The sequence below is a fragment of the Rousettus aegyptiacus genome, unplaced genomic scaffold (genome assembly GCF_014176215.1).
Source record: "Rousettus aegyptiacus isolate mRouAeg1 unplaced genomic scaffold, mRouAeg1.p scaffold_m13_p_10, whole genome shotgun sequence".
Lineage (NCBI taxonomy): Eukaryota > Metazoa > Chordata > Mammalia > Chiroptera > Pteropodidae > Rousettus > Rousettus aegyptiacus.
Genome location: NW_023416285.1, coordinates 3,196,216 through 3,223,273, shown reverse-complemented (window position 1 = coordinate 3,223,273; position 27,058 = coordinate 3,196,216). Strand labels below are relative to the sequence as shown.

Below are 27,058 nucleotides of genomic sequence, written 5' to 3'. Positions count from 1 at the left end.
CTGTCTTCCTGCAGATTCAGGCTCCCTGTCCCCTCGTATGGCCTACACCTCCGTCACACGCGTCCCCAGGCAAACGCTCACTGTTCATCCCCTGCCCAGGTCGGCCAGCTGCCCGCATGGCAGCGGAGTAAAGCCTCTTGCATTCTGAGCCCTGCATCCGAGGGGAGGGGTGGGTCCCTGGGGTGGGGCCCTGGCCTTTGCAGACTTCGGGGCTCCTAACGCTGCCTTTTGGAGGCACACACGCCTGAACGATGAACGGAGCTAGAACGGGATCTTCCCCTCAGTTTCTCCCCGTCTTCATGGCGGCAAAAGGAACCAGTGAAAGTTTCGGCAGGAGAGTCACCTGCGATGTTCTGTGGCTTATGTAAATTTCAGAGTTCGTCCAGCAAGGCAAAGACCTGGTGAAGGCGTCGCTGGCCGGCCAGGCAGAGGGCATGGCAGGGCTCGTGCTGGCCCAGGAAGAGGAGCAGAGGAGCTTCCTGGCCGAGGCCCGGCTGGCCGCTGACCCCGAGGGCCACCTCCAGGTGAGCCCGCCGCCTACTCCCCCTGCACGTCCGCGGGCATGTCCGGGAGCAGCCATGCCGGCCGCACCAGAGGCCGGAGGCCTTGGCGTCCAGCAGACAGGAGAAAACCTGGCTGGCCATGGGTCGGCCCAGTAACCGTAGCCAAGGCCCCTGAGCCCTGTGTCCCCAGCTTCCTTGTCTGCGAGCCAGTGCTGAGGGCTCTGCCGGGTGCGTCTCCCGGGGCCTGGGTGGTGGTCCCTGGCCGCTGAAGCTGAAGAGTGGTGTCCGGGTGGCTCGTGCCCAGGAGAGAGCGGTGACGGGTGACCTGGCAGCACCCCCAAACCGGGCCGGACAAAAGCGCCGTCTGGCTTTCCTGGACGTCGTCTCAGCCTCGGTGTGCAAGCCACGGGAGCCGCCTGACCCCCACGCCCCACTTTCCTGTGTGTCCATCAGGGGCACGCACCCCCCAGCCGGGGGGACACTTTCTGGAGAAAAAATGCTACGCGTTTCTACCAGATTCCGCCCCCGTGTTACTCACAGGCTCTTCACGAGGTCCTGCAGCGGCAGAGGCTGACGCAGACTGACCTGGAGGAGGAGGAGGAGGTCAGAGTCACCGAGGCTGTGGCCGCGCTGTGCCAGGTACGTGGCCTCGAAGTGGGGCCGACCGAACCCTCGGGACCTGAGCGTGTGTGAGAGCCCCACGCCGTCCTGGCCCCCGCCGTCCAAGTTCCCGGGCTCAGGCCCAGCCCTGGCGTTCGTGGTTTTGTGGGGCAGAGCGGTGACAAGGGGGTGTGCTGGGCTCGACGCGGGGGGGGGGGGCCTGTGTCCGAGGCCTCCCCGCCTGCCCCCGGGCAGCTCTGGAGTAGGGAGCAGGGCACTGAGGCCTGCATGCTCACCTCGAGGGCGAGCTTTGAGAAAGAGCACCCGAGCCCTCCATGGCGACGGGGCTCCCCAGGGTTTGCATGGCCGAGGCAGGCGGAGCCCCGGCCTCAGTCGGCAGCCGGCGCCATTGCAAAGGCAGAAACGAGGGCGTCTGATCGTGGGGGACGTGACAAGAGCCACCGCAGTACGTCTGTATCGTGGCTCTTCCCCTGCCTTGCTGTGAGACCTTCGGAACATTCCGGGGCCTCCCCAGCTCTCAGTTTCCCCAGCTGTGAAATGGGAACAGCGATGGCCCTTCACGGTGGCGGTGTGAGTACCAAAGGTGTGTGAGGCCCTGTGACATGCCTGGTCTGCCTAGACTCCCATTACATCTCCACCTACGGGACAGAGAGGAGGGACAAGGGGTGCCCAAGGGGTGAAGAGGAGGTCAAGGACGGCCGTCAGGCTCTGAAGGAGGAGATGGGCCCCAGGCAGACGAGGGGTCAGGGCACATCCCAGGCAGAGAGACACACGCGCCGGAGCAGGAAGGGCAGGTCCTCAGCGTGAGGCGCCTCCCGCCCCCCCGCCCCCCACAGGCAGCATGGAGCGCCCAGGGCTGGGCTAGCCGAGCCGGTCGGACCTGGGTGCCCAGCTGTGCCCCTCGCCCCCTTGCTGAGCCGCACGCTCAGTGCCGTTAGCACGTTCATTCCGTCTCTCGTCGAATGCCATCAAGCGCTGTTCTGCGCGGCCCGCGGCCTCAGCACTGGGGCCTCCGCTGTTAACCAGACCAAGTGCCCGTTTTCATGACGCCCTGTGTCCAGCAGCAGCCGGGAGGCCTGCTGGCCAGCCGCCGGGAGCCAGGCGCAGGCTGTGGTCGGGCATCGTGTAGGACCTCCCAGTCCCTCCGAAGACATTAGCGTCGGCTTCTGAGTGAGACCAGAAGTCGCCGGCACGTTTTGAGTAGGGACGTGACTTGCCTTATGCTTCCCAGTGACCCCTCTGGCTTCTGTGCGGGCAGCGGGCCATGGGGGACAAAGCTGGAAGCAGGCAGGCTGGGGTCAGGGTCTGTTTTGACAGTCAGCGGACTCCCCTGGTAATACAGGGATAATGAGCTTTCTGCGTAGGACCAACCAGCGCTTTCAATGAGCTCCGCGTGCAGAGCACATAGGTGCGTCAGGTGCAGAGGGAGCGTTCGTTACTGTCATCGTTGTCGTCACTGTCGTCACTGTCTAGGAGCGTGTGCATGCAGGAGACGTACTCACGGAGCGACCCGCCTCGCGTCCGGCGGGCTCGTCCCGCACCCTAGTCCCACAGAGGCGAGCTTCCCCCCGTCTCTGGACAGGACGCCCATCGTGATATTGTGACCACGGTGGCTGGAGATAAGTTCGATGACCACCTAACGCATCTTGGGCTGCAGGGAAACGTGCGTTTCTCTGAAAGCCCGCCGCCTCTTGGCCTTTAAACAAACCGTAGAGTTTGTTCAGTGCCACGAAGTCAGACGTCACGGCACCTCACGAGATTTCTGAACCGAGCCCAGATGGCGACAGGCCCAGAGCTGGCTTTGCCATCAACCCATCCCAGGTGTCGCGCAGGTCAGCTTGTTTCTCGGGACGTCGTCCCTGACCTCCTGCGCATGGTGTTTCTCTTGAAAGGGTCCCGTGGGAGTCTGGTGGGCTAACGGCCCTGCCGGCTTCGAGGCTTCGCAGTTCCAGGCACCCACGGGGAGTCAGAATGAGGGAAATGAGAGAGGAAACGAAACCCTGTCCTCGGAGAACAGAGACGTGGCAGTGGGCACGTATGAAGGGTTCAAGAGCAGTCCCCAAGACAACCGCCATGTCTGACACCACATGCCGGTTCGAGGGTCCCCGGGACGCCCCTGAGTTTCTCTAAATCTCTAGATGGACTCACGTGGAACGTCACTGTGACTGTAACTTGCGATTATGGTTTTTCACAGCGAGATACAGATGAAAGTCGGCCAAGAGACGGGGCACGTGGGGCAGTGTAGAGCGCCCAACGTGAGGCTTCCGGTGTCCCGTCCCGGGGGACGTCACCTCGTGGCGGCGGTGCATGACATCATACACCACGTGCTGCCAACCGGGGACGCTCACTTGAGCCTCGGCGTCCGCAGTTTTTGTTGGGACACCGTCGCACAGGCATGGCTGCCCACCAGCGTGGCCGGCCTTGACCCCGGCCCCTCTGGAGGTTGAGCTGATACCACGTGGCCCACAGGACCCTGACTCTGAATCGCATCATTATCACGGGCCATGTAATGTGGCCCAATGGCCCCAGTCCAACAAAGACCCTTGTATCGGGGCACATTCCCAGCACTTAGAGGTCACCTCCCAGGACCCAAGACAAAGGCCAGGCCTCTCAGCAAGGCCACCTTGCTTCACGGTATGGAAAGGTTAAGGTATTTCGTTCAAGGTCACTCAGCTGGGGAGCCTGGAATTCAGGCCGAGGGCTTATGACATTCCAGTCGGGAGAAGTGATTGATGAACAAGAGAAGAGGGAAGGATGTGTCACGCTCCTCGGTGTGAGGTTTGCAGCCATGTTCCCCAGGACCTGGCCCCGGGGCGACACGTTACAGGCAACCAGCCATGCAGTTGTTACGAAGTTCACCTTTCTTGAATTTGCAAATGGCATAGTTTTGTAGTTTGACGATCATGAACAACCACCACAAAAAGGTGTGTCTCGGTGTCCCCAGCCGCTGCTGTCGATTGATACATTCCAAGTAAGAGACTCGAAAAATCTGTCCCCTGGCAGAAAATTGGGATTTGCAGAGGCTGGAAGGATACGTAAATCGGTCCCATATTTTTAAGCCATTTTTTTACTGTGAACACATAACACATAAATGAGTGGGTAACACCTCAGCTTTCGGCTTAACAAGTGATTATTAAAAACGCAGTCTCCGTATCCACCACTCGGATCCAGAAAGGGATCATGGCCAAGACCCCAGAATCCCCCCGACACCTCCTGCCGGTCCCAGCGCTGTCCGCACTCACAGGGGCCGTCTCCTCGTGTACGCGGAAACCGGATACTTGCTTTCGCTTCTGTGGAATCGTACAGCACGAGCCCTTCGGGGTCAGGCCGCTTCCGCTCAGCTCTGCGTCGTCTGAGTTGGTGCGTGTAGCAGTTCCTTCTTCCTCGTCGGTCAGCGGGACAAACACACCACCGTTCCACTGCCGACGGATGTGTGCGCCTTCTCCCCTTAGACGAGTACACATTCTGCTGCCGTAAGATTTCTCGTAGGTGCTGTTTGATACCCTTGTGCACGCATTTCTCTTAGGCAGGAACCAAGGAGCGGAATCGCTGGGTTAAAGCGTGCGCGGAGCTTCGATCCGTATCCTAGGTAGTTGTTGACGTGGCCACCAATTTGGTTAGCGTTGGTAGTTTATAGGTCAATTTGCTGACGTCTTTGCAATAGAAACAGAGTATATCTCTACATTTATTTAGGCCTTATTTAATTTTTCTTAATATTGTTTTGTAGTTTCCAGCCTTATGTTTGCTGTAGTTTTTTTCTTTTTTCCAGATTGAAGAAGTTTCCTTCCACTTCTATTTTACTAAGTGTTTCTTTCACATGGGAATTAAATTTTGTAAAATGCTTTTTTTTCATCTAGTCACATAATCCTGTGATATTTTTCTACTTTATTCCGTGATTGTGGCAAATTGCATTGATTTGCGTAATGCCATTAAATTCATACAGATTTAGAATTTAACACTTTTCTGGTGAGCTAAGCCTTCTAGCGTTATGAAGTGAACTCTTTTATCTCTAGTCATGCTGTTTTTCTTAAAAGCTATTTTACCTACTATTAATGTAACAAAGAGTGACCCCTATGTTTACTAGGTGCTGGTTAAGCCCTCATTCATTCATTCACTCATTCATTCATTCATTGTTTAAAACACTTTTTACTTGAGAGCATTACGGCTAAGATTATGGGTGCTGGAGTCCGACTACTAGGGCCCTATGTGTAAACTCATGTAATTTATTTAACATTTCTTTTACATGTGCAATAAAGCCTCAGGTTTCTCATCTTTAAATTTCTTTCATCAGTTTTGGAAAAATGTTCAGCCATTACTGCTTCAAATAGTGCTTCTATCTGGGCTCTCCCTCCGATCTTTCGAGGACTCCAATTAAACATGTTGGACTTTCTCACTGTATCTTTTATACCTTTTTGTCTTCTCCATATTTCCCATCCTTAAGTCTCTCCTTACTTCGTTCTGGACTTTCTCCTGATCTGTCTTCCACTGTACTAATTCTCTCTTCAGCTGTGTTTAAGCTGCAAGTAAATCTGTGCATTAAGTCGATGATATTGGACAGCATTCTTCAACTCTACAAGTTCTCATTGGTTCTTTTTTTAACAAAGCAGTGTCACGTTTTACCATTTCCAGCTCTTTGCTTTAAGGTTTAAGAGCGGCTCTTACCTTCGTGAGCATAGAAAGCATCAGTACCTTAAAGTCCGTATCGTGTAATTGCGCCCTCCGGACTTCCTGTTTGACATGTCCCTCTGCCGTGTGCTCTCTCGGCTTCAGGAGCTGTACCGCACCACCATGGACACGTTCCGGAAGTTTGCGGACGTCCTGTTCCTGCAGACGCTCCCGGGCGTGACTGGCCTCTCCCAAGCGGACTGTGACTACTTGAGGCAGGAGGCCCAGGAGAACACCGCCCGACAGCTGGGGAAGTCGGATCGCTTCCGGAAACAGCAGTGGGAGCTGTTCCAAGACCTCCTGGAGCAGGAAAGGCAGGTGGGGCACCGCGTGGAACAAGGCCCAGGGTCCCCGTGTTTCGGAACGTACGGAGAATCAAGAGAGGCCGCGTTTGCCAGGCATCCCCTAGTGCTGCGCCAGGTGCTCTGCCCAGGTTCCAGTGGCCGGCCTTTCACGACCGCCCTCAGTGTGGGCTGGAGAAGGCGGCCAGGCCCTCCTTTGTCAGGACAGGAAGTTGGTTGATAATGCTGCGGTCGCCCCATTGGGAAAGAGCCCCTGACCTTGGGAGCTGAATGCCCATGTTTGAGCCGTGAATGGACGGGCCGACTTTGGCCAGTGACCCGCCCTCCCACAGCTCCGATTCTGCACAGATCGTCGAAGGTCTCAGAACCCCAGCTTCTCTGTGAAAAAAATAAATAGGGGTCAAAAACTGCAGCGGGGTTGCCGTGAGGCCATGCGAGCTGAGGCCTTGTGCGCCGTTCGTAGTCAGTCACTTGATCACGGCGACGCTGGAAAAAACCCAGTTTCATTTCTGATAAATTATTAGACGAACACCTACGATTCGTCCAAAACTCTCTGGTTCTGAGTCTTCCGTTATTTTGGGCAGCTGTCGGGCTGCGCGTAGCTTCTGGTTTTTATTTTCTCGTCTGTTTGCCTCAGGAGTGCATGCAGGCGTGTGACTGCCCCTCGTTCCGGGCACAAGGGCTTCAGGATGAGTTTTGCATGCAGGAAGCAAGCAGATTAGTTAACGGCCTCATCAACTGATTAGGTAACTGTGATCCCAGACTGTTTTCAGGATGTATACGTCATCTTTAAGTCGCTGATTATGTAATTGCCTTAAATTACCACCAGATATTTAGAGGTCCACATTCTCTCCTACGTTCCACATTTCCTGGTCAATGATAAAAACGAGACCTGAATTTTCCGTGGTTCGGATGAGTCCTTAGTCACGAGAAGAAAAGCGCCAACAGAACTCTGGGTGGAAAGTCAGACACACGCCCAGACTGCGAAATGCATTTCCCACATTTTTCTACCCAAAAGGCTTTGGTGATTTCATTTCCTGATGTCAGGGAAGCTGTCAGGCAGGCGGAGCAGGTCGTGCGTAAAGTGGTGTTCTCGACCTGTAACCCAGGTGCCTCGGCTTCTCCCCAGCCCTCTGCGTCGGGCACAGAGACGCCGACGACGTCCCCATCCTGATTCTCAGAACTTGTGGATGTCGCCTCACGTGGCAGAAGGGGCATTGCAGGCGTGGTTAAGCCGAGAGTGTTGAGACGGGGCGGTGACCCTGGCCTGTCCGGGTGGCCCAGCGTAATTTCGGGGTCCGTATAGGTGCAGGCGGGACTCAGAGCGGCAGCGTCGGAGTGACCCCTGTGAGAAACACACAGCAGATACCGCCAGGGTCGAGGCCGGCGGAAGGGGCCGCGAGCCCGGGAACGCAGGCGGCTTCTAGAAGGTGGGCGAGGCCGAGAGCGGGAATGTGCTCTAAAGCATCCGGAAGGAACGCAAACCTGCTGGCGTCTTGGTGTTAGCCGCTCGAGCCCCGTTTCAGACTTCCGACCCCAGGATCAATAAGATAATGAGCTCGTGTTGTTTCTGGGCGCTAAGCGTGCGGCCGTTTGCCACACGGCGGCGCTGGGAAACGAGCGCGCGTCCGAGAGAGTCCGCGTCCGTGAGAGTCCGCGTCCTTAACGAGGACCTCGGCGGGCGACACCGCCTGGAGATGGTGGCGGAGGCGCCGGTGCTGCGGGCGGCCCGGCTCCGCCTCTCACTCCCGCTGCGCCCCGAACCCCGCTCCAGGCAGCTTTCCGTCTCCAGGCCCCCAAACCCGCTCGCGTCCGTGCCGAGTTCTCAGGGGTCCCTTTACTGTACTCACGGCGACGTCTGGCCAGGGTGGGCTTCACCACAAAACCCGTGCTGGCTCGCCCTCGCCGGTGGCTCCTTCCCATGTCCCCAATGTGTATACACGGGTGTGAGCGCCCCCGGATGCATCCGCGACGCTCTTCCCCACCGCCACGGGCCGAGGGCCCAGGCGCAGCCGGCCGGGGTCCTCTGCTCCGGGTCGCTCGCGGGCTGCGGGGTGGGCCGCCCTGGTGGCCCAGCCCGGGTCCCGGCCGTGCAGTTCTCGACAGGATGCACGTCACCCCAGACTGCTGGGCTGAGGGCACAGGACGCACGTCACCCCGGATTGCTGGGCTGAGGGCGCAGGACGCGCGTCACCCCGGATTGCTGGGCTGAGGGCGCAGGACGCGCGTCACCCCGGATTGCTGGGCTGAGGGCGCAGGACGCGCGTCACCCCGGATTGCTGGGCTGAGGGCGCAGGACGCGCGTCACCCCGGATTGCTGGGCTGAGGGCGCAGGACGCGCGTCACCCCGGATTGCTGGGCTGAGGGCGCAGGACGCGCGTCACCCCGGATTGCTGGGCTGAGGGCTGGTGCGCCCATGGCGGTGTTCCCGGCTCAGAATCCGTTCCTGAGCCCGGCCGTCCGGCGAGCTCTCACCTAGATGGTGAAAAGCCACGAGCTGCTGGCGCGGCCAAAGCAGAGCCGTCCTCGCCCGGCCCGGCCCCGTCTCCGTCTCGCCACCCAGTCGGGCCCCAAAACGGGGCCGGCCGTGGCGCCTCCTCCATCCACGTCCGCTGTCCAGTCGACAGGGAATGGAGTGGGCTCTGCCTTCGGCCTAATTCAGACTGTCCCCAGAGCACCCGGCCCCGGCCCTCTGTTCTCAACGCCCCGCCAGGACGATGCTTTTAACATGGACCGCGCATCACGGATGTTTAAGATGCACATCCTAAATATATGTCGACACCCCCGAAATGGAAATGCAGCTTAATTTAATCGGCAGTGATTTCTCTCCCTTGGTGATACCTAAAATAATTCCGCATCTGGTGATGGCTCAGTAGCTCTGGTAAAAGATGCCGCATCACGGCACGTCACTTCTGTGCTCAAAATCCCCGGCGGCTTCTCGCTTCACGCAGCGTGAAAGCCAGCCGCCTCGCCGGGCGCCCCAAGGCCCTGCATGCAGCCTCGCCGGGCGCCCCGAGGCCCCGCGTGTCAGGTCCTGGCCGCCCTCCGGTGTGCCCTCCTCCTCTCCCGCGGCTCGCTCCGCCCCAGCGCCCTGGCCTCCTCACGTCCCTCTGGCTCCCGGGGCCCGCTCCGGCCTCCTCACCTCTGTTGTCACCTCCACAGTGAAGCCCTCCCTGACTGCTTTTAAAGATCCGCCTCGCCTCCTCCCCGCGGCACAGCGGCGTTTGCCTCGGCGTCGACGTCGTAGCCGCCGACCTGCGAGCCGCGCCGTTCGTGACGGCCCCCTGCCCTCCGCCCCGCGCCCCCGCCACGCCTCCGCCCTCAGTTCCTCCCCGTCTCTCCTCGCTGAGCGAGCGTTCGAAATGGAGCAAACTCGTCCCGAACCACCGGACGACCCCGTAGCATTTCCCAGGGCAGCACCCTAGCTGCCGGAGGAGCGCGTTCCTTCCAGATTTAGACGTCCACGAGCCCGCCGTCCGTCACGCCGGAGAGGCCGGCATGAGGCAGGCAGCGCCCACGGCCTCGGTCTGCCTGACCGTCCTCAGCGCCTGTCACCGGCTCCACCTGCTTCTCGGAACACGCGCCAGAGGCCCCGCATGCTTAACTGACAAGGCGCACTTACCGCCTTAGAGACGTAGGACCGCGTAGAATGTTCTAGATTTCCAAGCATTCGGGCAGGTTATCGTAGACTCCTCCCAAGGGGCGTCAGGAACAGATGTTAGCTAGAAGTCCCAGGTTACACGGCGCGATTCCGCGGGCTTCTGCACGGGTGTGAGGGGAACGAGGTCCTGGTGCGGGGCACGGCCCGGCCTCGCGAGCTGTCCAGGGACCGCGTGTGGCACGCGCCATCTGCAGGCCGCTGGCGGGGGCGCCCTCGGAACAGCCGCAGGTGCGGAGAAGCGAAGGGCCCTCGTCTCGGCGGGCGGCCGAGCGCCAGGCGGTGCCCGTGACGGGGTCGAGCTGCGTGGGGGCGAGTTCTCCGGTGACATGAGAGAGTCGGGAAGCGCGCGGTGGGGCCAGGGAGGGCTGGAGCTTTGGACACAGACGGGCCTGGATCTGATGCCGGCGCCACTTTCGTTTATTTATCGGCCGTGTGGCCTTGGACCTCGCAGGATTTCCACCGAGAAAGCCACGTCTAGGCAGGAGGAGTCGGTGTGTGATGTCGGTGCCAGACGAATGGTGCTTCAGGCCGAAAGCGTTCTCGAGGGGTAAAGAGAGTCGTCGCATGAGGTAGAAAGGACGGTTTCTCAGGAATTTACAACTTAACCTCGACCCATCCAGAGCGCTGTGTACTTTTTAAAAAAATACCGTGTGGCAGAATTACAAGGAAAAATGGGCAACGTGAGATCGCGGTGGCAGAGTCGAGCCCTCCACTTCGCGGGACGCGGCGGACCAGTCGGACCGTAAGCCAGGCCGCGGCCGGAAGATGAGAACGACGCAGTACGAAGGATCAGCTGCTCCCACGCGGGGCTTTCGTGGACGATGCGACTGTCTCCGCCGAGAAGCCAAAGGGTCTCCCAACTAGCAGGATCACGATCGCTCGGCCGGCCGGCTGGATGCGGATCAGTATCTCACACGCTAGGTTTCCCGCATGCCGGCGGCACCTGGGGAGAACTGTGTAAAGACCCTCTGCGGGATAAAGGCTGCTGTCGGGTCCCCAGAGAGAATGTGACCTACGTGCACGAGAGCTTAATGGAGGAGCTGGCCAAGTGTCGTCGAGGGACGAAGTAAGACGAGAGAAATGCTGTCATCTCGGATGGGAAGCTCAAATTGAGAGAGATGGAGAGTCTCTCCAAAGTAATCCGTTTAATCCAGTCAAATTACACGAAAATAAAAAATAAAAATAAAAAGCTGTCCTCCCAAGTTTAATAAACTGATTCTGAAATTCCCGCGAAAGGAAGAGCGACCGAGGATAGCTAAGACGCCTCCGTACGGGAGGATGTTGTGCCGGCGGCTACAAAGGCTCGCTAGAAATGATGGCGGTTAAACGACGGGGGTGGAGAGAGACAGACCTGCAGAATTAAAGGGGGGGGCCTGGACGGAGCCTGTGGAGGCTGTGTGTGGGGGAACAACATGACACAAGGTGGCATGACAGCCCGCCTCAAAAAGACGAGTGATCTCACAAAGGGTGCTGCGCCCATTTGTCCAGAGGACGTTAGATCCCTTCGTCATGCAGATAGTAAATGCTCGAAGGTATAAATGCAAATAGGAAATTTTGAAACCTTTCAAAGAAAAGGGAAGGGAAAATTTTAATGACCTCAAGGGAGGAGTTGTATTTTTTTTTTTTAAAAAAAAAAAAAAAAAAAAGGCCCGTTCCAGCCAAGCAGTGATGGATGAGATGACCCTGGGTTGACCCTGTCCCTCTGTCCTGGGCTTTAGGTGTGGATGGAGGAGCACGCTCTGTCCGCCGTGCTGCAGACACACCTACGGGACGGCCACGAGAGCGTCACCCGCCAAGTGTTGGACCGGCTCGGTGGCCTCAGTGAAGAGTGAGTACAGCCTCCCGAAGGGTCTGGGGCCTCGAGTCCTGTGTGACGCCCCACGCCAGCCTTAGTGTCCTCACTTGTAAGGTGGACACACGAACTGCCCCTGCCTCTTAGAGCAGCGGTCCCCAGCCTTCGTGGCACCGGGCACAGGTGCTCCTGGGAGTATCCACTGCCTGATGATCCGGGCTGGAGCCCAGGTGGTGATGCTGGCGCTGGGGAGCAGCTGCAAAGGCAGACGAGCCTCTGCTGGCCCACCACTTACCCTCCTGCTGTGCGGCCTGGTGCCTCACAGATCACGGACCAGTACAGGTCTGCGGCCCGGTGGTTGGGGACCCCTGGTTTACAGTGTGGTTTGGAGACCAACCAAATCGCAATTAGAAGTATGCAGCAGGGAAATAGCAGAGTGTCACGGATAAAGGCTCAGAGTCGGAACTGATCCGGGCCAGTGACTTAGCATTTCTCACCCTCAATCTCTTCATCTGTAAAATGGGGCTGATAATACCCACTTCGAAGGCTTGTCTTTCATAGGAGCTTTTTTTTAACCCCGTTTTTGAGATATAATTTACATATATTGTCTTCAGTGTACAATTCAGTCACTTTTGGTAAACTTCTGCGGCCATCGCCAAGGTCCAAATTTAGAACATGTTCATCATGCCCATCGGACCCCATCATGCCAATTTTCGGTCACTCCCCACTTACTGACAAATTTTTATAGTCCCGTTTTCTATTTTTGCTGTAACTATTAGTATAGTGGGGTTTGTTGTCACCTCGCTGAAAATAATTTCCTTTTTCTTACTTCTTACAAGCAAAGTCTCCTTGATAGAACTCTTTCTCAGTTTCCCGGCCTCTTCCAGGACACCGCCTTGTGTGCATCGGAAGCTGGGTGGGGGCGGGGACGAGGTGGGGGAGGGGACGGTGGCATTTGCATGATTCAGGGGAAGCTCCAGGAGGAGACAAACGCATGAGCCGCATAAGCCAGGAAGCCCGGGGGCCAAGCCGAGGACCACAGTGGGCCCCGGGAGGGTTCGTGAGCCTGGACACCTGGGTCCTGTCGTCCTCCTGATGTTCGGGCCATTTACGTTCAGACCCAAACGCAAATGCGCCGCGGTTCGGGCCTGGCCTTCCGCCGCTCCCGTTTGTCTGGCCTGCCTGCATTCCCTGTTTCTCTCCTTTCCTGCCTCCTTCGGAGTTAAGTGTCTTTTGCTTCATTCCGGTTCGTCTCTCTTTTGGCTTGTGAGGAGCTACGTATTCTTTTACTATGTTTTAAGGGGTTCGGAGATTTCGAATCGCATCCTTGACGTGTCGCAATCGAACATACACTGATATGTTCCTTCTTCCGGGACCGTGCAACGCCTCGGAACACCTTCGTTCCCTCTGTTCCTCTCTCAGGCTGGGCTTCGTGTATTTTCAGCGCCATTCAGTGTTACCGTTTTCGCAGTCAGTATCCATTCAGATTTACTCACACGCGTACCCGGCCGGTGGCTCTTGATTCCTTCCTGGATCCTTACGCATCTGTCTGGGATGATTTTCCTGTGCTGAGGTCCTGCGTATTTCGGATCTGCTGGCGACAAATCCTCTTAGGTTTCGTTTGTCTGAAAATGTCTGTCTCGTCTTCACTTTTGAGGAATATTTTTATTGGGTGTGGAATCCTAGCTTTGTTGTGATTTTTCAAACACCTTTAAAGATTACCCGTTGCCTTATGATTTCAACTGTTTCTGGCTCCTTTAAGATTTTCTCTTGTTCTTTGGTTTTCGTCAGTTTATTATAATATACCTAAACGTGCGTGTGGTTTTTGTGTGTCTGTTTTGTTTGTTTAGTAAATCTTGTTGTGCTTCTAGGATCTGTGGTTTGCTGTCTTTCATCGGTTTTTGAAACGTCTCAGCCATGTCTTTAAACATCCCTTCCGCCCCTGATCTCACGACTTCCTGGGCGTCCGGTTAATTACACATTTATCAGAACTTGTCCCCTTGTCCCGTGTGCCTCTCACATGCTGCTGTGTACGTTTCGCTCCCTCGTTCCCTTCGGTTCACTCTAGATACTTATTCCGCGCTCCCTTCTGGTTCACACTCACTTCGGCTACGTCTTACCTGCTGTAAACCTCCTACCGAGTTCCTGAGGCGAGTTACGGTGCTTTCCGTTCTGGAATTTCCATGTGATTCCTTTCGTAGTTTTCAGTTCGCTGCCGGAATTCTTTATCTTATTTATTTTCTTAAACCTATTTATCGTAACTGTTCTGAAGTCCGCGTCTGGGTATCTCGGTATTCAGTATCTCGCGGGCATGTTTCTATCTTCTGCGTTTTCATCTTTATTTGTGGTCGGTTATCTGTTTTCAAGTCTGGTTATTTGTGCTGAGTGCTGGACACGGTGATCGCAAATTGTAGAGATAATTCGAGACTTTCAGTGGTGGGATTGTCCTCCAGAGAGGGTGTATGTTCCCCTGCGGCAAGGATTTCAGTGAGCGGCAGACCAAATGCTCCATCTGTTAATTTAGCTGAATCAAAATTAGGCCTTTGCAAAGGAAGGCTCCGTAGTCTTACGACAGGGGCTCCCAGCGGGGAGCCTGGCATGTTGGCCAGCTCTCTCCTCTGTGGCGGGCTGACTGCCAAGGCTCCGTTCAGCTTTTCAGGCCGTCAGCCAATACCTCAGTTTGTAAAACCGAGCGTTGGGCCTCTCTGGTAGAATGAGGTTTTTTACTTGAGTCTCTAAGATGGGAGCTCGGAAATAGCTCACGGTTTCACTTTGGGATGTGTTAATTTGGGGAGAGTTATATAAGAAGTTCAAGTGGATATGTGCAGCTGCACATATGCATCTGAAACTCGGGGTGGTATGTGGCCAAGTTAAAAAAAAAAAAACAGAAGACGGGCAGCAGAGGGTGGCGTAATTCCAACCTGCCTCCTCCGGGAAGGCCTCCATGGTTCTCTGGTAGTTCAGTGTGTTTGGGTTCTCCAGAGAAACAGAACCAACAAGGTGTGTGTGTCTGTCTATCTGTCCGTCCATCCACCCGTCCGTACATTCATCCATCATCTGTCCATGTCTGTGGGGGGGTGGGGAGGGGCGCGGTGCCGGAATCTGCAGTTAGCGACTCGGAGACCCAGGGGCGCCCACGCCTAGTTCCGGTCTCAAGTCCGAAGGCCTGAGAGCCAGGAGAGCCGATGGGCCGGCTCCGGTTGGAAAGCCAGACAGCAGGCTCGAGACCCAGGAAGGGCCACTGTCTCGGTTCAAGTCCAAAGGCATGAAATGGCTCCAGCTCCAGGCGGTCAGGCAGGAGGAGTTTCCTCTCAGTCCCGGGAAGGTCGGCCCTTTCTTTGTCCAAGCCTTCAACTGACTGGACGAGGCCCACCCGTGCTAGGGAGGATGGACAACCTGCTTCTCTCAGGCTACTGGTTTAAGCGTTGATCTCTTCTGGAAACACCCTCACAGAAACACCCAGAACAACGTTTGACCAGATGCCCGGGCTCCCGCGGCCCAGGCACGTTGACTCGTAAAGTTCACCACCACGCCCAGAGAGGCCAAGGTCGTTGACCCCCAGCCCCTGCCCGCTCTCCCCGAAGGTCCGTGCGGTGCGTCCTGCAGGGGCACGCCCTGCTCCTGCGCTCGGCCCTCCGGAGGCTGGCCCTCCGCGGCAGTGCCGTCGCCACCCTGACCCAGATGAGGCTGGCCGGGAAGAAGAGCCTTCTGCAGGAGCTGCGTGAGCAGCATGCCCTCGAGCAGGGCTCCTCCCAGTGTCTGGACGAGCATCAGTGGCAGCTGCTCAGCGCCTTGGTGAGCCCCGGAGCCGTCCCAGATGGGCGGTGCCTTCGTAAGGGTCCGGGTTCCAGCGCTGCACCCAAACCCAGCTCCCGCCACACCCTGCTGTTACAGGGTGGGGACAAGGGCAGCCTCGTCGTGGGGCACCCCGTGCACCCGAAGGCTCTAGTGCGTGCCATCGGGAGGATTATACTAAAAATGCACAAGTGGCCAGGGCGGGGATTGGTACAGTCGTCATCGGGACTCTGGGAGAAGCGAGCCCTGTGAGCTGTCTCACAGTTTTAACAAATCCAGAGAAAGAGCTTGTATGTTGCAGGGCTGGGGGTTAAACCCATAGACAAGCTGATTCCAGGTCTCGCAGCCCCCGAGCTGGGGGGCCAGCTGCTGTTTCCGACCCGTTGATGAAGGCGGAGCTCACACACCCTTTGGCTCTGCCCGGGAGAGCTCGGTGGGAAGCAGGCAGGACCTGCTGCCCGACCTCTGACCCCCTCACCCCCTTTTCCTGCAAGGAAATTCACACCCCGGGGTTCCACACGCCTGGCCACGGCTTCTGTGATGGCCCAGGCAACTCTCGGACTCAGATCTGGCTTCAAAACTCGGCTCTACTGTGTGACTTTTAGAAAGTTCACATCTCTGAGCCTCCGTGTGCCCATGGGTCCCAGTGCTCAGACTTCACGGTGTTCTGGAGAATGAGATGCTCTTGTCCTTGTGAGAGGGCACACAGGTGCCATTCATTGGGGGGGCTTTCAGCAGACCCCGTGCTCATCCATGGGGTGTTGGGTTTTGAAGCCCAGAGACCCCCACTTCCCATGCCTTCCCCATCCTTCCTGGGGCCACGGCCGGGGCCGACCCCGCACCCCGGTCCGGGCCTGGCCGGAACCGCTCTGCGGGCAGCAACCTCTGCCTCTCCCTGCCCCGCCCTGTCCAGGAGGCACGCGTCCTGGAGGAGACCCACAGGCTGCGGGAAGAGGCGCAGCGCACGCGGCTGCAGCTTCAGCAGCAGCTGCTGGCCGAGGCCCAGGAGGCCATGCAGCTCCTCCAGCGGCACACGGAGAGAGCCATCGGGCGCGCGCTGCTGGGCCAGGCGCGGAACGCGGCCACCAAGGGCCGGGCCCGGGACAGGGACGACTTCAAGGTGCGTGCCAGCCCCCGTCCCGGGGCGCCTGAGGCCCAGAGGGATTGGGGTGGGGCGGGGGGGCCGCGGCCGAGCCAGGGTGGGGTGGGCAGAGCGCGGCCAGGCGCTGGTCCTCTCGTTGGTTACCAGCTTCTGGAAGAGGGCGCGGCCCTCCTAGTCGGTGAGGCTCTCCGCCTGCCTCCGGCCACCTCGCGTCCTTCTGAGCCCTGCCCCAGCCCTTACGGCCGGTCTGAGAGGGACGCGGTTTCACCCAGAGCCACCTGGCTGGTCAGTGGCCCACACCGGATCTGAACCCCAGCCCCTCTCCCAGGGAGAGACGCGGGCCGCCCCTGCCCGCGGCCACCTCCGTGGGGGCAGGAGGCGTGCGGAGCCAGTTCTGGTGAGAGGCCCAGCAACGCGGTGAAAGCCGTCCGCCTTGGGCAGGAAGCAGCTCGTCCTTGTGCTGACAGTGAGGCTAAGCCCCGGGGGCAAAGACAACAGCAGAGGAAATGTTAGCGGTTAGCATCCCACGCCTGAGCCGGCGTGAGCGCTTCGCCCGCCTCTTCCCGGCGGCTTCTCACCTCGACCCCTGCACGCCGAGGCCGACTTCTTCCCATTGTTTTAGGTGGGAAAACCGAGGCCGACCCCTGGGCGAACGGCACGTGTTAAGCTTTAGCGAGTAGCAGAGTCGGCGCTGGAGCCGGGCCTTGCCCCGCGTGACCAGCGCCCTCTCTCCTTCTCCTTGGCCGCCTCCCCCTCGAGCCGCAGGAAAGGCGGGGCACCCCCGCTTGCCGCAGGCCGCCACGGCAAGGGTGTCCCTGGCTGGCGGACCCTGGGCATGTTGCAGGCCTGAAACGGGCGAGGACTCGCGTTGCGATGAGCCAGGACTCTTACGGGCGCCATGAGTCCTTTCGCTTAGATAAAGTCCTGTCGCCTCTGCGTGTGGCCAGGAGGTTGGAGCCACGTTCCAGTGACACCCCACCTTGTCCCCATGTCGTAGACCCCAGGGCTTGGGGTAATGAGCAGGTCGCCTCCTTCCCCTAAACTTTCCTTCCCCTGGAGTGAAAAGCTGGCGTGGTGTGTTCTGTCCCCAGCTTCCCCAAGGGGCTCAGAGTCAAGATGAGACAATGGGGGCCCCGCCCCCACCCCAAGAAAGAGCACGTGCGTGGCTTCTGGAAGGACGTTAGTTTCTTTGACCCGCGTTCAAGGGCTCCACGGCCCCAGGCCTTGCGGCAGGGGCCGGGGGAGAGAGTGGTCCAGGAGGCCGGCGGTTCTGCCTTCGTTAGTTGCTCACGCTCTGACGGGAGGGGACCCAGCAGTGACGGGGAAATGGCCACGCTCATCCGTCACCGAGAGGTTTCCCTGAGGCGGAGCCGAGAAGCGGCCTGGAGGGGCGTCAGGGAGGGCTGAGGATTGGGGACACTGGAGCGATCGAGGTTGGGAGCAGGTGGACGAGGAGAGCCACAGCGAGGGGGCGCGGGGGCCGCGCGTGAGCCCCCCGCTCAGCCCTGTCCCCGATGCCCGCAGAGGACGCTGCTGGAGGCGGCCACGGAGAGCGTCTACGTGACCAGTGCCGGTGTCGGCCGGCTCGTGCAGGCGTATTACCAGCAGGTCGGGGGCGTCATGGGGGACCACGAGGACCGGCAGCTGCAGCACCTGAGGACCCTGCAGGGTATGACGCCGTCTCTGGGACGCCCCACGAGCCACGAGCCAACGCGCGCGGAGTTCGGGACGGACCGGGGGGTCGGGTGTTTCACGTTGTATCTGGGGGAACTCTTTTTTTAATATTTCATTTATCCACATATCCCCTGCCTTGTCCCAAAAAGGCTTTTTTTTTTTTTTTTTTTTTTTAAAGAAGGCATGTAAAGAAACATATACGTACAGTAGGATTTTTTTAAGTAGGTGAATCAGGACATAAGTTGTCAGATTCCTACTTAGTGGCGACGTGGTTTTGCTCCTGCCTTCCTGGGGATCAATGAGATGGCGGCTCCCCCAGTAAAGCTGTTGGGGTGACCGTGAGCACAGACCAGCGGCCCACGCAGTGTTCCCGAGACCGAGCCAGTTAAGTATGGGAGGTAGTTAAGCGTAGCAGCTAGTTAAGTGTAGGAGCTAGTTAAGTGTAAGAGCTAGTTTGGTGTAGGAACTAGTTAAGTATAACAGCTAGTTAAGCGTAGCAGCTAGTTAAGTATAGGAGCTAGTTAAGTGTAAGAGCTAGTTTGGTGTAGGAACTAGTTAAGTATAACAGCTAGTTAAGCGTAGCAGCTAGTTAAGCGTAGCAGCTAGTTGAGTGTAACAGTTCGTGAGCGGGGCAGCCGGGTGCGCGTGAGCAGCTCCCCTCACAGTCTGTGCGCCCCAGGCCTCAGCGGCCGAGGCTGCCAGCTCCCCCGCGGGCGCCCGGCTGGCCGCGGCCCAGCTGCGGGCCGAGTTGCTGTCCTTGCGGGGCTGGGTTTTCAGCTGTCAGTGTGAAGTCCTCGCTGGGCCCTCACCTTCCTCCTGGCGCCCCGTGCTGGGGCAGCCGCAGGGGGAGAGCGGCTGCTCCGGGCGGGAGCCCCAGCTGAGGCGCGGCCTGTGCCCGCAGTCCGGACCCTCCCCGGGCGGGCTGCGGGCCGGCGTGAACGGCACCCCCTCTGTGTCCTGCTGACCCTCGTGTCCGGCGCCCGCCCCACACCCGGCAGAGCTGATGCTTCGAACACGCACTTCGACCGCTGTGTGTTAAATGTTACAGGCGAGAGAAGGGAAAACTATAAGCTGCGGAGAAAGCAGGACCTCGGCGGCTCCTCCTCGGGGGCCGAGTCGGCAGGTGGCGCTCGCGAAGCCCCCCAGGCCGTCCACCTCAGGTGACGCCTCCCCTGCTGGCCGCGTGGCCCACGCAAGGCCGCAAGCGAGCCGGGGGTGGTGGCGGCGGCCTTTCCAGTTCTCAGCAGTGTGCAGCCCCGACACAGCACGTCCCCCTGCACCCCAACCTTGGGTTCCCCCAGAAGCGGACCCTGGCACAAATACTGGGGGTGGGGGGCAGGTGACCCCAGAGAGCACAACGAGGAAGCAAGGGGTGAGGCAGACGGCCTTGGGGACAGTCCGCTCCCCCGCCCCAAGCTCCTCCTGTCCCCGACTTTTCTACTCTGTCCTGTTCCTGTCACCAAGGAGGGCACCCTGAGGATCATCAGGTAAATGTGTCGAGAGAGTCCGCAAACCGCCAAGTGTCAGTCACTTCCGTGATGAGTCACCTGCGGTGTGTGTCCACAAGCGTGTGTGGCCACCGCATATCTTGGCCGCTCTTCGCTCGTGGCCCCCAGGGCCCGTGACTCAGCAGGCCCTTGGGACAGGCGTGTGCCGGGCCTCCGACCGACACCTCGTTCCTTCGGCCAGGATGCTGGCGCAGCAGCGGAAGTTCCTGGCCCAGTTCACGGCCCACCAGCGGACCCGCCTGGACGCCTGGAAGCAGAAGGCCAGGGCCGCGGACCACCTGGAAGCCCAGCTCGAGGCCCAGCTGCAGGTAAAGGTCTCAGAGACAGGCCTTTGCGAGGTGGGCGGTGCTTTACAGAGGTGGAAATAGCGAAGGGCCAGCCTCGTGATCACAGGTCAGCAGTAGGGCCTGGGTGGGGGGACTGCCCGGCCCCCTGGGGACCCCCTTGGCCCCCACTGAGTCTGAGTCCTCACCCCTCGACCGTGAGCCTCGAGGCCGGTGGGCGGGGCTGTGTCACTCCCCACGTGTCTGCTGGACGCTGACTGGTTCCTGCCTGTGGAACCAAAAGCGAAAACTGTGTCCCCCTGGGTGGGGGTCACCACGTGGGCTGCTCGGGGTCACGGCGGACGTCACCGTCACTCAGACAGTGCTGCTGGGGGCTGAGGCTTGCGTTTTACCCTGGACATACAGGAAGCTCAACCCTTGCGACAAAAAGTGGCTGTTTTACTTATTCTTCATGGAAGAATCTCATCCGTGTGTGATTGTAAATAGTACGGATGGCAAGCAAAGCAGCTGCTTTACAAAAAGAAATCGAGTATTCTAGAACGGAGGCACTTAACAGTGCCGGCCCCGTGAGCGCGCTCACAGCCACGGAGGGGGAGGGTCCTGGCTGCCGTGGGGAAACTGAGGCTGCAGGCGGTTAGGTCGGGGTCCAGGTTCCCACAGTCGGGAAGTCGTGGGACACGGGGTCGAGCGCTCGCGCTCCGGGTCAGGCGGGAGTGGGGGGGGGGGGTCCCGGTCCGCGGCCTGCGTGGCCCTCGCCGGGCCCCTCCCCCTCCATGTTCTCACCTGTAAATGGGGACCGTGGCCGGCGTGAGGGAAGGTGGATGCTCACCTGGCAGGAGCTGGTAAACGTCTGCTCCCTGCCCCACCCCGCCTCTGAGCTGCGCCTGACGCCCCCGGGTGCTTCTGGGAGGATCCTCCTCCAGGGGACACCGCCCTCAGCCGTCCCGGAACGGGCCGGCCTCGTTCTGTGGAGGGGTTCAGAGGCGGACGGGGCAGAGGGCACCGCGCTGACCCTCCTGCCTTGCGCTCAGGAGGCGGAGCAGACCTTCCTCTCCGAGCTGGCCGCCTTGGCCCGGGTGCCCTGCGCCGAGAGCAGACCGGTCTCGAATAAACGGGGGCTGTCAGGTAAGCGTGGGGGGCGCGGGCTGCAGCGGGGCCTCTGTGTGTTCTGGTCCCGTGTCCGCCTCTGACCAGCTGCGCGGCCTTGGCTTTCTGTGTCCTCGTCTGAAGCTAGGACGCCCCGCCAGGGGCCCCTTCGCTCTCCTGCGCTCAGCAGCTCCGATTCCTCGGCCTGCTGCTCAGTGGCTGCCTCGTCCTGACTCTGTTTCTCCATTAATTAGCTGTCCTCCCCCTGCCCGTGGCGACGTCGGGGACCGTCGCAGGGAGTGGCAGCCTGCTGGCAGGGGAGTGACGGGAAGGGGGGCAGAAAGGCAGAGGTGTGGGAAAGCAGAGGCCGAGGGGCCCACGTCTCGGTCCCGCTGCTCCCGGCATCTCCCGTCAGCTGTGTGCGGGGGAGGCACGCGGGGGCCTAGCGGCCCGGCTCTGCCACGTCCCCCCTGCCTCGGCCTCAGGGGGGAAGTGAGCCCGATCACAGGAAGGTGCCAGGCACATCCCCGGCCCACAGAGAGACCCAGACGCCATCAGCCTGGGTCCGAGTGAGGCTGAGAAAAGCCGTCACTTACCTGAAGTCACCGAGCCAATGTCGGCATTCACGTGTTTTCACAGAGAAGTCCCTAAGGACCAAAAGGAAGAAGCCCCCCATCCGGGACAGAGGGGACCCCGAGGGACCCAATGATGATGACTCTGCCTCCAGGGGACAGCCCTCAGGGCCACTCAGGTATGGTAGGGTCCCCGGCTTATGGCCTGTGGAAGCTTATCAGCCACCTACTGTGTGTGTGTGTGTGTGTGTGTGCGCGCGCGCGCGCGTGTGTGTGGACAGATCTAGAATCAAAGCTCTGACTAGCTACGTTTTTTCCATGTTTTAAGCGGCAAAAGGCTGAGCCAGCAAGGAAGCGAAGCCGGTGACGGTGAGAATTCCAAGAAGATGCTGAAGAGAAGGAGCAATTTGTAGTTTAAGGCCCAGGGACCAAACCGGAAGACCTGGCCGGGTGGCCGCCCGCCCCTCTCCCAGCCGCGAGAGACCGTGAACAGGGACCTGGCTGCCCGAGGGGTGGCGAATGGATGTAAAAATGCCCCAAAGGCACCATGAGTGTGGCCGACCACCCGCCCGCGACAGTGAGACACCCCGGTGTTGCAAACGTGTCTGAGTTTCGTGCCCCTTGGGCTCTACCCCTCCGCAATCCTGTCCTTCCTGGCTCCCTGTTCCCCGCCCCTCACTGTGCCCTGGTGCCCCCATCCCCGAACCTGCCCTCCCCAGCACGAGGTGGTCGGGTCCCAGCTGAAGGCCCTCTGCTCTCCGCCTCTCGGTGACATTCTCCTGGCAGTGAAGGGTCTCCAGTGTTGCCGGTATTTTCTGGGTCCAAGACTTTTCCATCCCCCCGCCCCCTCCTCCCTCCCATGGTCACCGGCTGCCCGAGCTCTCATCAGGCCTGTTCCCCGTTCCCGAGGCCAGTCTCTGGGGTCTGCATCTCAGGGCCCAGGACGCTGACCCCGCCGGAGCCGCCCAGCAGCCCCACCCCTGGGAGGGCTGTTCTCTGGCTCGGCCTCCCCCCGCAGACGGCGGGAAAGTCTGGAGGACCCATGGACCTAAGCCGCGGTCGGGAGAGGCCTTTCCCGTCAGGACGACCCCTCTCTTCCTCAGCATCGGGCTTCTCAGCCTGGGCGCTTGGACATTGGGGGGGCGAGGCTCCTTCGTTGGGGGAGGGGCCGCCCTGCAGATGCCAGGCGCACTCCCCGGCTGTGACAACCAAAAAACGTCCCCAGACCTTGCCAGACGTCCCCTGGGGAGCACCGCGCACGGATCTAGGGCCAGGGGCGCGCGAGCGCGGCGTGTCCACAAACGCCCAGGACGCAGTGGGCGTCGGGCTACAGGAGCCGCCGGCTCGGGGACTTCATGCACCGCTTATGACCTTAATTTTTATTCTTTAAAACCTGAACTAGACTCTCTTCGTCGGGAAGGCGTGATTGACGCGTGATGTGGTCAGTAATAAGGACCCGGTCTGTGGCCACGCCCAGAGCTTCCGCCCTTATGGACTGGTCAGCAGGCGGGGTTCCCAGCGGTGGCCGACAGCTCCCCCTTGTGGCGAAGTAAGATATTCCGTTATTCTGCAGAGCTTTTTAACACAGCTTCTTCCTTGGTGCTTATATTTTGAGAACCTGGTTTACATGGCAGTCACCTTTACCTTTGTCACACGGGTCCTCCGCCCAGAGGCATTCTGGGGGCAGATGGCTCCCACGTTGGGAACGACTGATTTGGCGACCTGTGACGCCCTGGCAGCACCAGGATTGTTGACGGGTGGTGGACAGTGGTCACGTGGCTGCCTGGGCCTCAGGTCGGGCGCGGATAATTGTGTTGCTTGTGTGGCTTCCTCAGCCCAAGGGACTATGTCACAAGTCACTTGCTGCAGGGCCCATCCCCAACCTGGCCCCCCAAGCTACTGTGCTTGGCAGTCTGGGGCGTATGTAACTTGATAAAGACTTAAATGACAACACCCGGGTCAGGCCAGCGGGCCATTTATTTTATTCTTTCACAAGCTTTGAATTCAGAAATAAGAGCCACGATAAGTCAGTCGTTAAGTAAAAATGGGGGTGATTTGATTACAAAGGAAAACTTTGTACAAAACTTTAAAAATCGGACCGCCCTGTCAACCTCCTCAGAGGGACAAGGACACGGGCACCTGGAAGCAGCTGCCGCCCCACCGTCGTCAGCCCTAAACGGGGACGGGCGAGCCCTTTCTGAGTGTGAACCCGCTCGGCCTGACGTCCAGGGCTGGCTGGAAGGACACACGCGGGCCGGAAAGACGCCGTGGCCGGTTACAAATGCCACAGAGACGAGGGTTTGACGCAGGACGTTTCTGTGCCGGCAGCGGGAGGCGCCCCTGCTTCTCGGCGGGGGCGGGGCGGCGTCTCTTCTCCAGTGTAGACTCGGGACCGGGAGGGGCGGGGCAGTGAGTAAACAGCTTCACGTTCACAGTTCCGGGGCTGCCCCGAGGGCCTGAGGTCTTGGCGTTGTGTCTGCATGGGTCCTCGGCCACGTCCCGCCAGACGCACTCACAGACTTGCATACATAACTCGGTAACATGCATCGACTATCCTAGAACGGCTACAGGGGTGCAAAGGGACCACTCGAGAATCATGGGGCCCGGGACTCAGGAGCGGAAGGGGCGGCACGAGACGACGCTAGAAGCTGCGCTACGGGGGTGGCGAGCACGCCGCGCTCTGGGCCGGAGGCGGCGCGAACTCGCACGGGGGGCACGGGGTTTCCAAGCAAACACACCACACTAGTACCACTTCCTCCTAAATGAAAAGGAAAGAGCATCGTTCCGCTGGTCCCCCCATCAGTACCGGATAAAACTATGGGTCTCGAAAACACCGACGGGGAAAGGAATGGACGTGATCCCAGAATCCTTCGCTCGCGCGCGTCCGCGGTCAGCCGAGGCTGGTGATGTTGGAGCGGCCACCAGGGGGCGCCACGATGCGGTGGCCTGTGCGCCTGGGGTTGTTGTCGTCTATCTGGGCACCTGAAAGACACAGAGCCGACCACTTGTCACCAGCTCCACTTGCTCCTCCCGAGGGCCGGGCGGGGGCTCTCTCCTCTCCTGCCTCTGGGATGCTGAGCCCTAATCTTGGCTGGGTCCAGGCTCCCCGACCTCCGTGGGGTTCACTGCTCTCTGCTCTGTGCCCCTGGGGCCCCGGGATCACTCCCTTGCAGCCCCGAAGACACCGAGCTGGTTCTTGTCCCACTTCCTGTCCCGGAGGCGTGGGGGCAGGTGTTCGCTGGCGCCTGCTGCGGGCGAGCTTGGCGCTTCGGCATGGGGCTGGGCTTGGAGCACGCAGCAGTGCTACCTCCAGTTATCGGAGGAGGAATTTGAGGCTCCGCTCCTGCTTCTTGGGAGACACCCCTAGAAGGCGGGAAGCTCGGATTCTAGCACCAACTGGTTTGTCTCCAAAGCCCACACTCTTAACACACAGAATAGCACAAAGCCTAGTGCTCAAGTGTTTTATGTGTGGTGTGCTTGGGAGAACGTGTGTGCATCTGTGTGCGTGCACGTCTGCATGTGTGTGAACTACTGGACGGAATGACCCCCCTCATCTGCAGTAAGCAGATCTGCATGGGGGCAGCAGTTCGTTTTAAATCTGCGAAGCCCACCGTCCTTTCTCACCTCATGCGTTCCCATGCAGTCAGGTCAAGACTTACAGTTCCAGCACCAAGCCCAGTGTCTGTATTAAAGACATCTTGAGTAATGGATCACGCTGGAAGGAGGGAGGCTGTGGAGAAGGCCCCAGGGTCCAGCCAGGAGACCGAGGCTCCAGGACCATCCGCCTGGAATTGGTGTGACCAGGAATCACGGTCCCCTTGCCTGGCCTCACTCCCTCTTCCATCAAGTAAGAGTAGACGAGTCCCTTCCACTGTGACTTCATAGATCTGTTTAAGCCACTCGAGTTAGGTTCAGGGGGCCGACATTAACTCTGCATTTCATTGGTGGACACTGTGTCTTCCTGGCGGTTCGGGAATCTCCCAAGGGCCCGGACAACAGGCCTGGCGCCTGACACCTGTTGTCCTCGTAACCGTCTGTGCCCTCCCGCTTACGCATCGGGTTCTTTGAAACTTCCCACCAGACAAAAGGACACGTGTTCAGTAAATCAGGCCATGGCTCTGTCATGTCACACCACACAGACACTTAAAAGGACATCTGTGCAGTGGCTCCCGAATGTTGAGAAGCATCTACACTGTTGGTGACAAATGAAGTCACCTGTGCAACTGCTGTGAGGTTGGCCACCGGCAGTGCTGGGGGCCTCAGAGGAAACTGAGGGCCGCATGGAGAGAGGCGGGGTGGCCGCGGGCCCTTCCAGCAGGCCTTTTATTTCTAAAAAGGAGGGATGTTCCCTCCACGTTGCATAGCAAGCGTAAATGGCTTGAGGACAGAGCAGAGACCTGGTCTGCAGACTCCAGGCGAGGGGGTGTCAGTCCCCCGCCCCAGAAGGTACTTCCCGGCATGGCACCCCATCTCTGTCGCGCATCAGATGAGAAACTCGAGGTCTGTTTAGGGTCCATTAGTATAAAAACACTAGTTATCTCTGAGCGCTTCAGTACGAGCTCTCCCACGAAAGGCCCAGGGAAAGCAGGATGTCCCCCACCGCGTAATCGCTGAGACAGACGCTCCCTGAATGGATGAGAGGTTCTGTCGCACCCACAGTTTAAACTGGTGGCTCGTCTCCTCTTTCTCTGCCTCTTCCACTCTCTCTGGCTAAGGATATCACCTCTTCTGCTTTAATGTCCTTGGCTCCTGCCAGGCCAGGAGTCGACGAACCAGGCTCGCTGACAAAACTCGGCCCACCGCCGGTTTTTGTGTGTCCCACGCGTTAAGAAGAGTGCCCACGTTTTTAAATGGTGGCATGTTTACGTGGCCATTTGATACACTATCCTATAATGGCACATACGGCCTAACAGATTGACTATCTGGCCTTTTAAGAAAAACTTTGCTGACCCCCGGAATAGACTGAGGGCTACCCCCATCTGTGTCCTATTCACCTCCATGCTCCTAGAACCTAGCACACACACTAGGTTAACACACGCCAATGCTTCAAGTACTTCTCTAAATCGATGCCCCCAATGTGTGCCTGCCTGCCCTCGTGTGGCGATCTGATGAAACTGCAGACGTGCCCTTGGGGCCTCGGGAAAGTCTGGGGAAAGACTGACTGAGCTCATCCGCTTACGGTTTCGTCCACACGCATTTGTTAAGCCACCAAGTCCTAGAATTTTCACGCCAAATTTCTCGAGCTCTTAATTTCCTCTTTAAACAAACAGGAATAAAATCGCTCTGCTGTGAGGACGAAATAGCCACGAGTTCTGACAGCGCTTGATCAACTGTGACGGACCGACCGGACAGTGCGAAGACATGGCCAGCAACAGCGGCTACTCCCGCTCACCACCCCACGTTCAGCTTCGTGGCTCGGAGTGTAAAAACGTCCCCAAGGGCGCTCAAGGACGCGTACGGGGCCCATCTTCATGCAGCCTGTCCGCGAGCCAG

General features: G+C 59.0%; 2 protein-coding genes across 12 annotated transcripts in view; one reads left to right on the top strand and one right to left on the bottom strand.

Annotated features, from left to right (window-relative positions):
- Nucleotides 1–23,516, top strand: part of EVC (EvC ciliary complex subunit 1) — a 46,335-nt gene extending 22,819 nt beyond the window's left edge. For 3 of the 9 annotated variants that reach the window (XM_036227483.1, XM_016161237.2, XM_036227485.1), the window contains 12 exons: nt 376–524; nt 1,044–1,142; nt 5,895–6,107; nt 11,471–11,580; nt 15,129–15,339; nt 16,253–16,459; nt 17,966–18,110; nt 19,164–19,275; nt 19,805–19,931; nt 20,939–21,032; nt 21,633–21,744; nt 21,894–23,516. In XM_036227483.1, coding sequence (XP_036083376.1) covers nt 376–524; nt 1,044–1,142; nt 5,895–6,107; nt 11,471–11,580; nt 15,129–15,339; nt 16,253–16,459; nt 17,966–18,110; nt 19,164–19,275; nt 19,805–19,931; nt 20,939–21,032; nt 21,633–21,744; nt 21,894–21,978 — 1,664 coding nt within the window. In that variant the 3' untranslated portion in view covers nt 21,979–23,516. Of the gene's footprint in view, nt 1–375; nt 525–1,043; nt 1,143–5,894; nt 6,108–11,470; nt 11,581–15,128; nt 15,340–16,252; nt 16,460–17,965; nt 18,111–19,163; nt 19,276–19,804; nt 19,932–20,938; nt 21,033–21,632; nt 21,745–21,893 lie in introns of those variants that run through there. The other 6 variants (XR_004953022.1, XM_036227484.1, XM_036227486.1 and 3 more) reach the window with 6 other exon arrangements.
- A 2-nt stretch (nt 23,517–23,518) lies between these two features.
- The window catches only part of CRMP1 (collapsin response mediator protein 1), a 43,314-nt gene continuing 39,774 nt past the window's right edge, over nt 23,519–27,058 (bottom strand). For all 3 annotated transcript variants that reach the window (XM_016161238.2, XM_036227488.1, XM_036227489.1), the window contains exon 14: nt 23,519–24,547. In XM_016161238.2, coding sequence (XP_016016724.1) covers nt 24,456–24,547 — 92 coding nt within the window. In that variant the 3' untranslated portion in view covers nt 23,519–24,455. The remainder of the gene's footprint in view (nt 24,548–27,058) is intronic.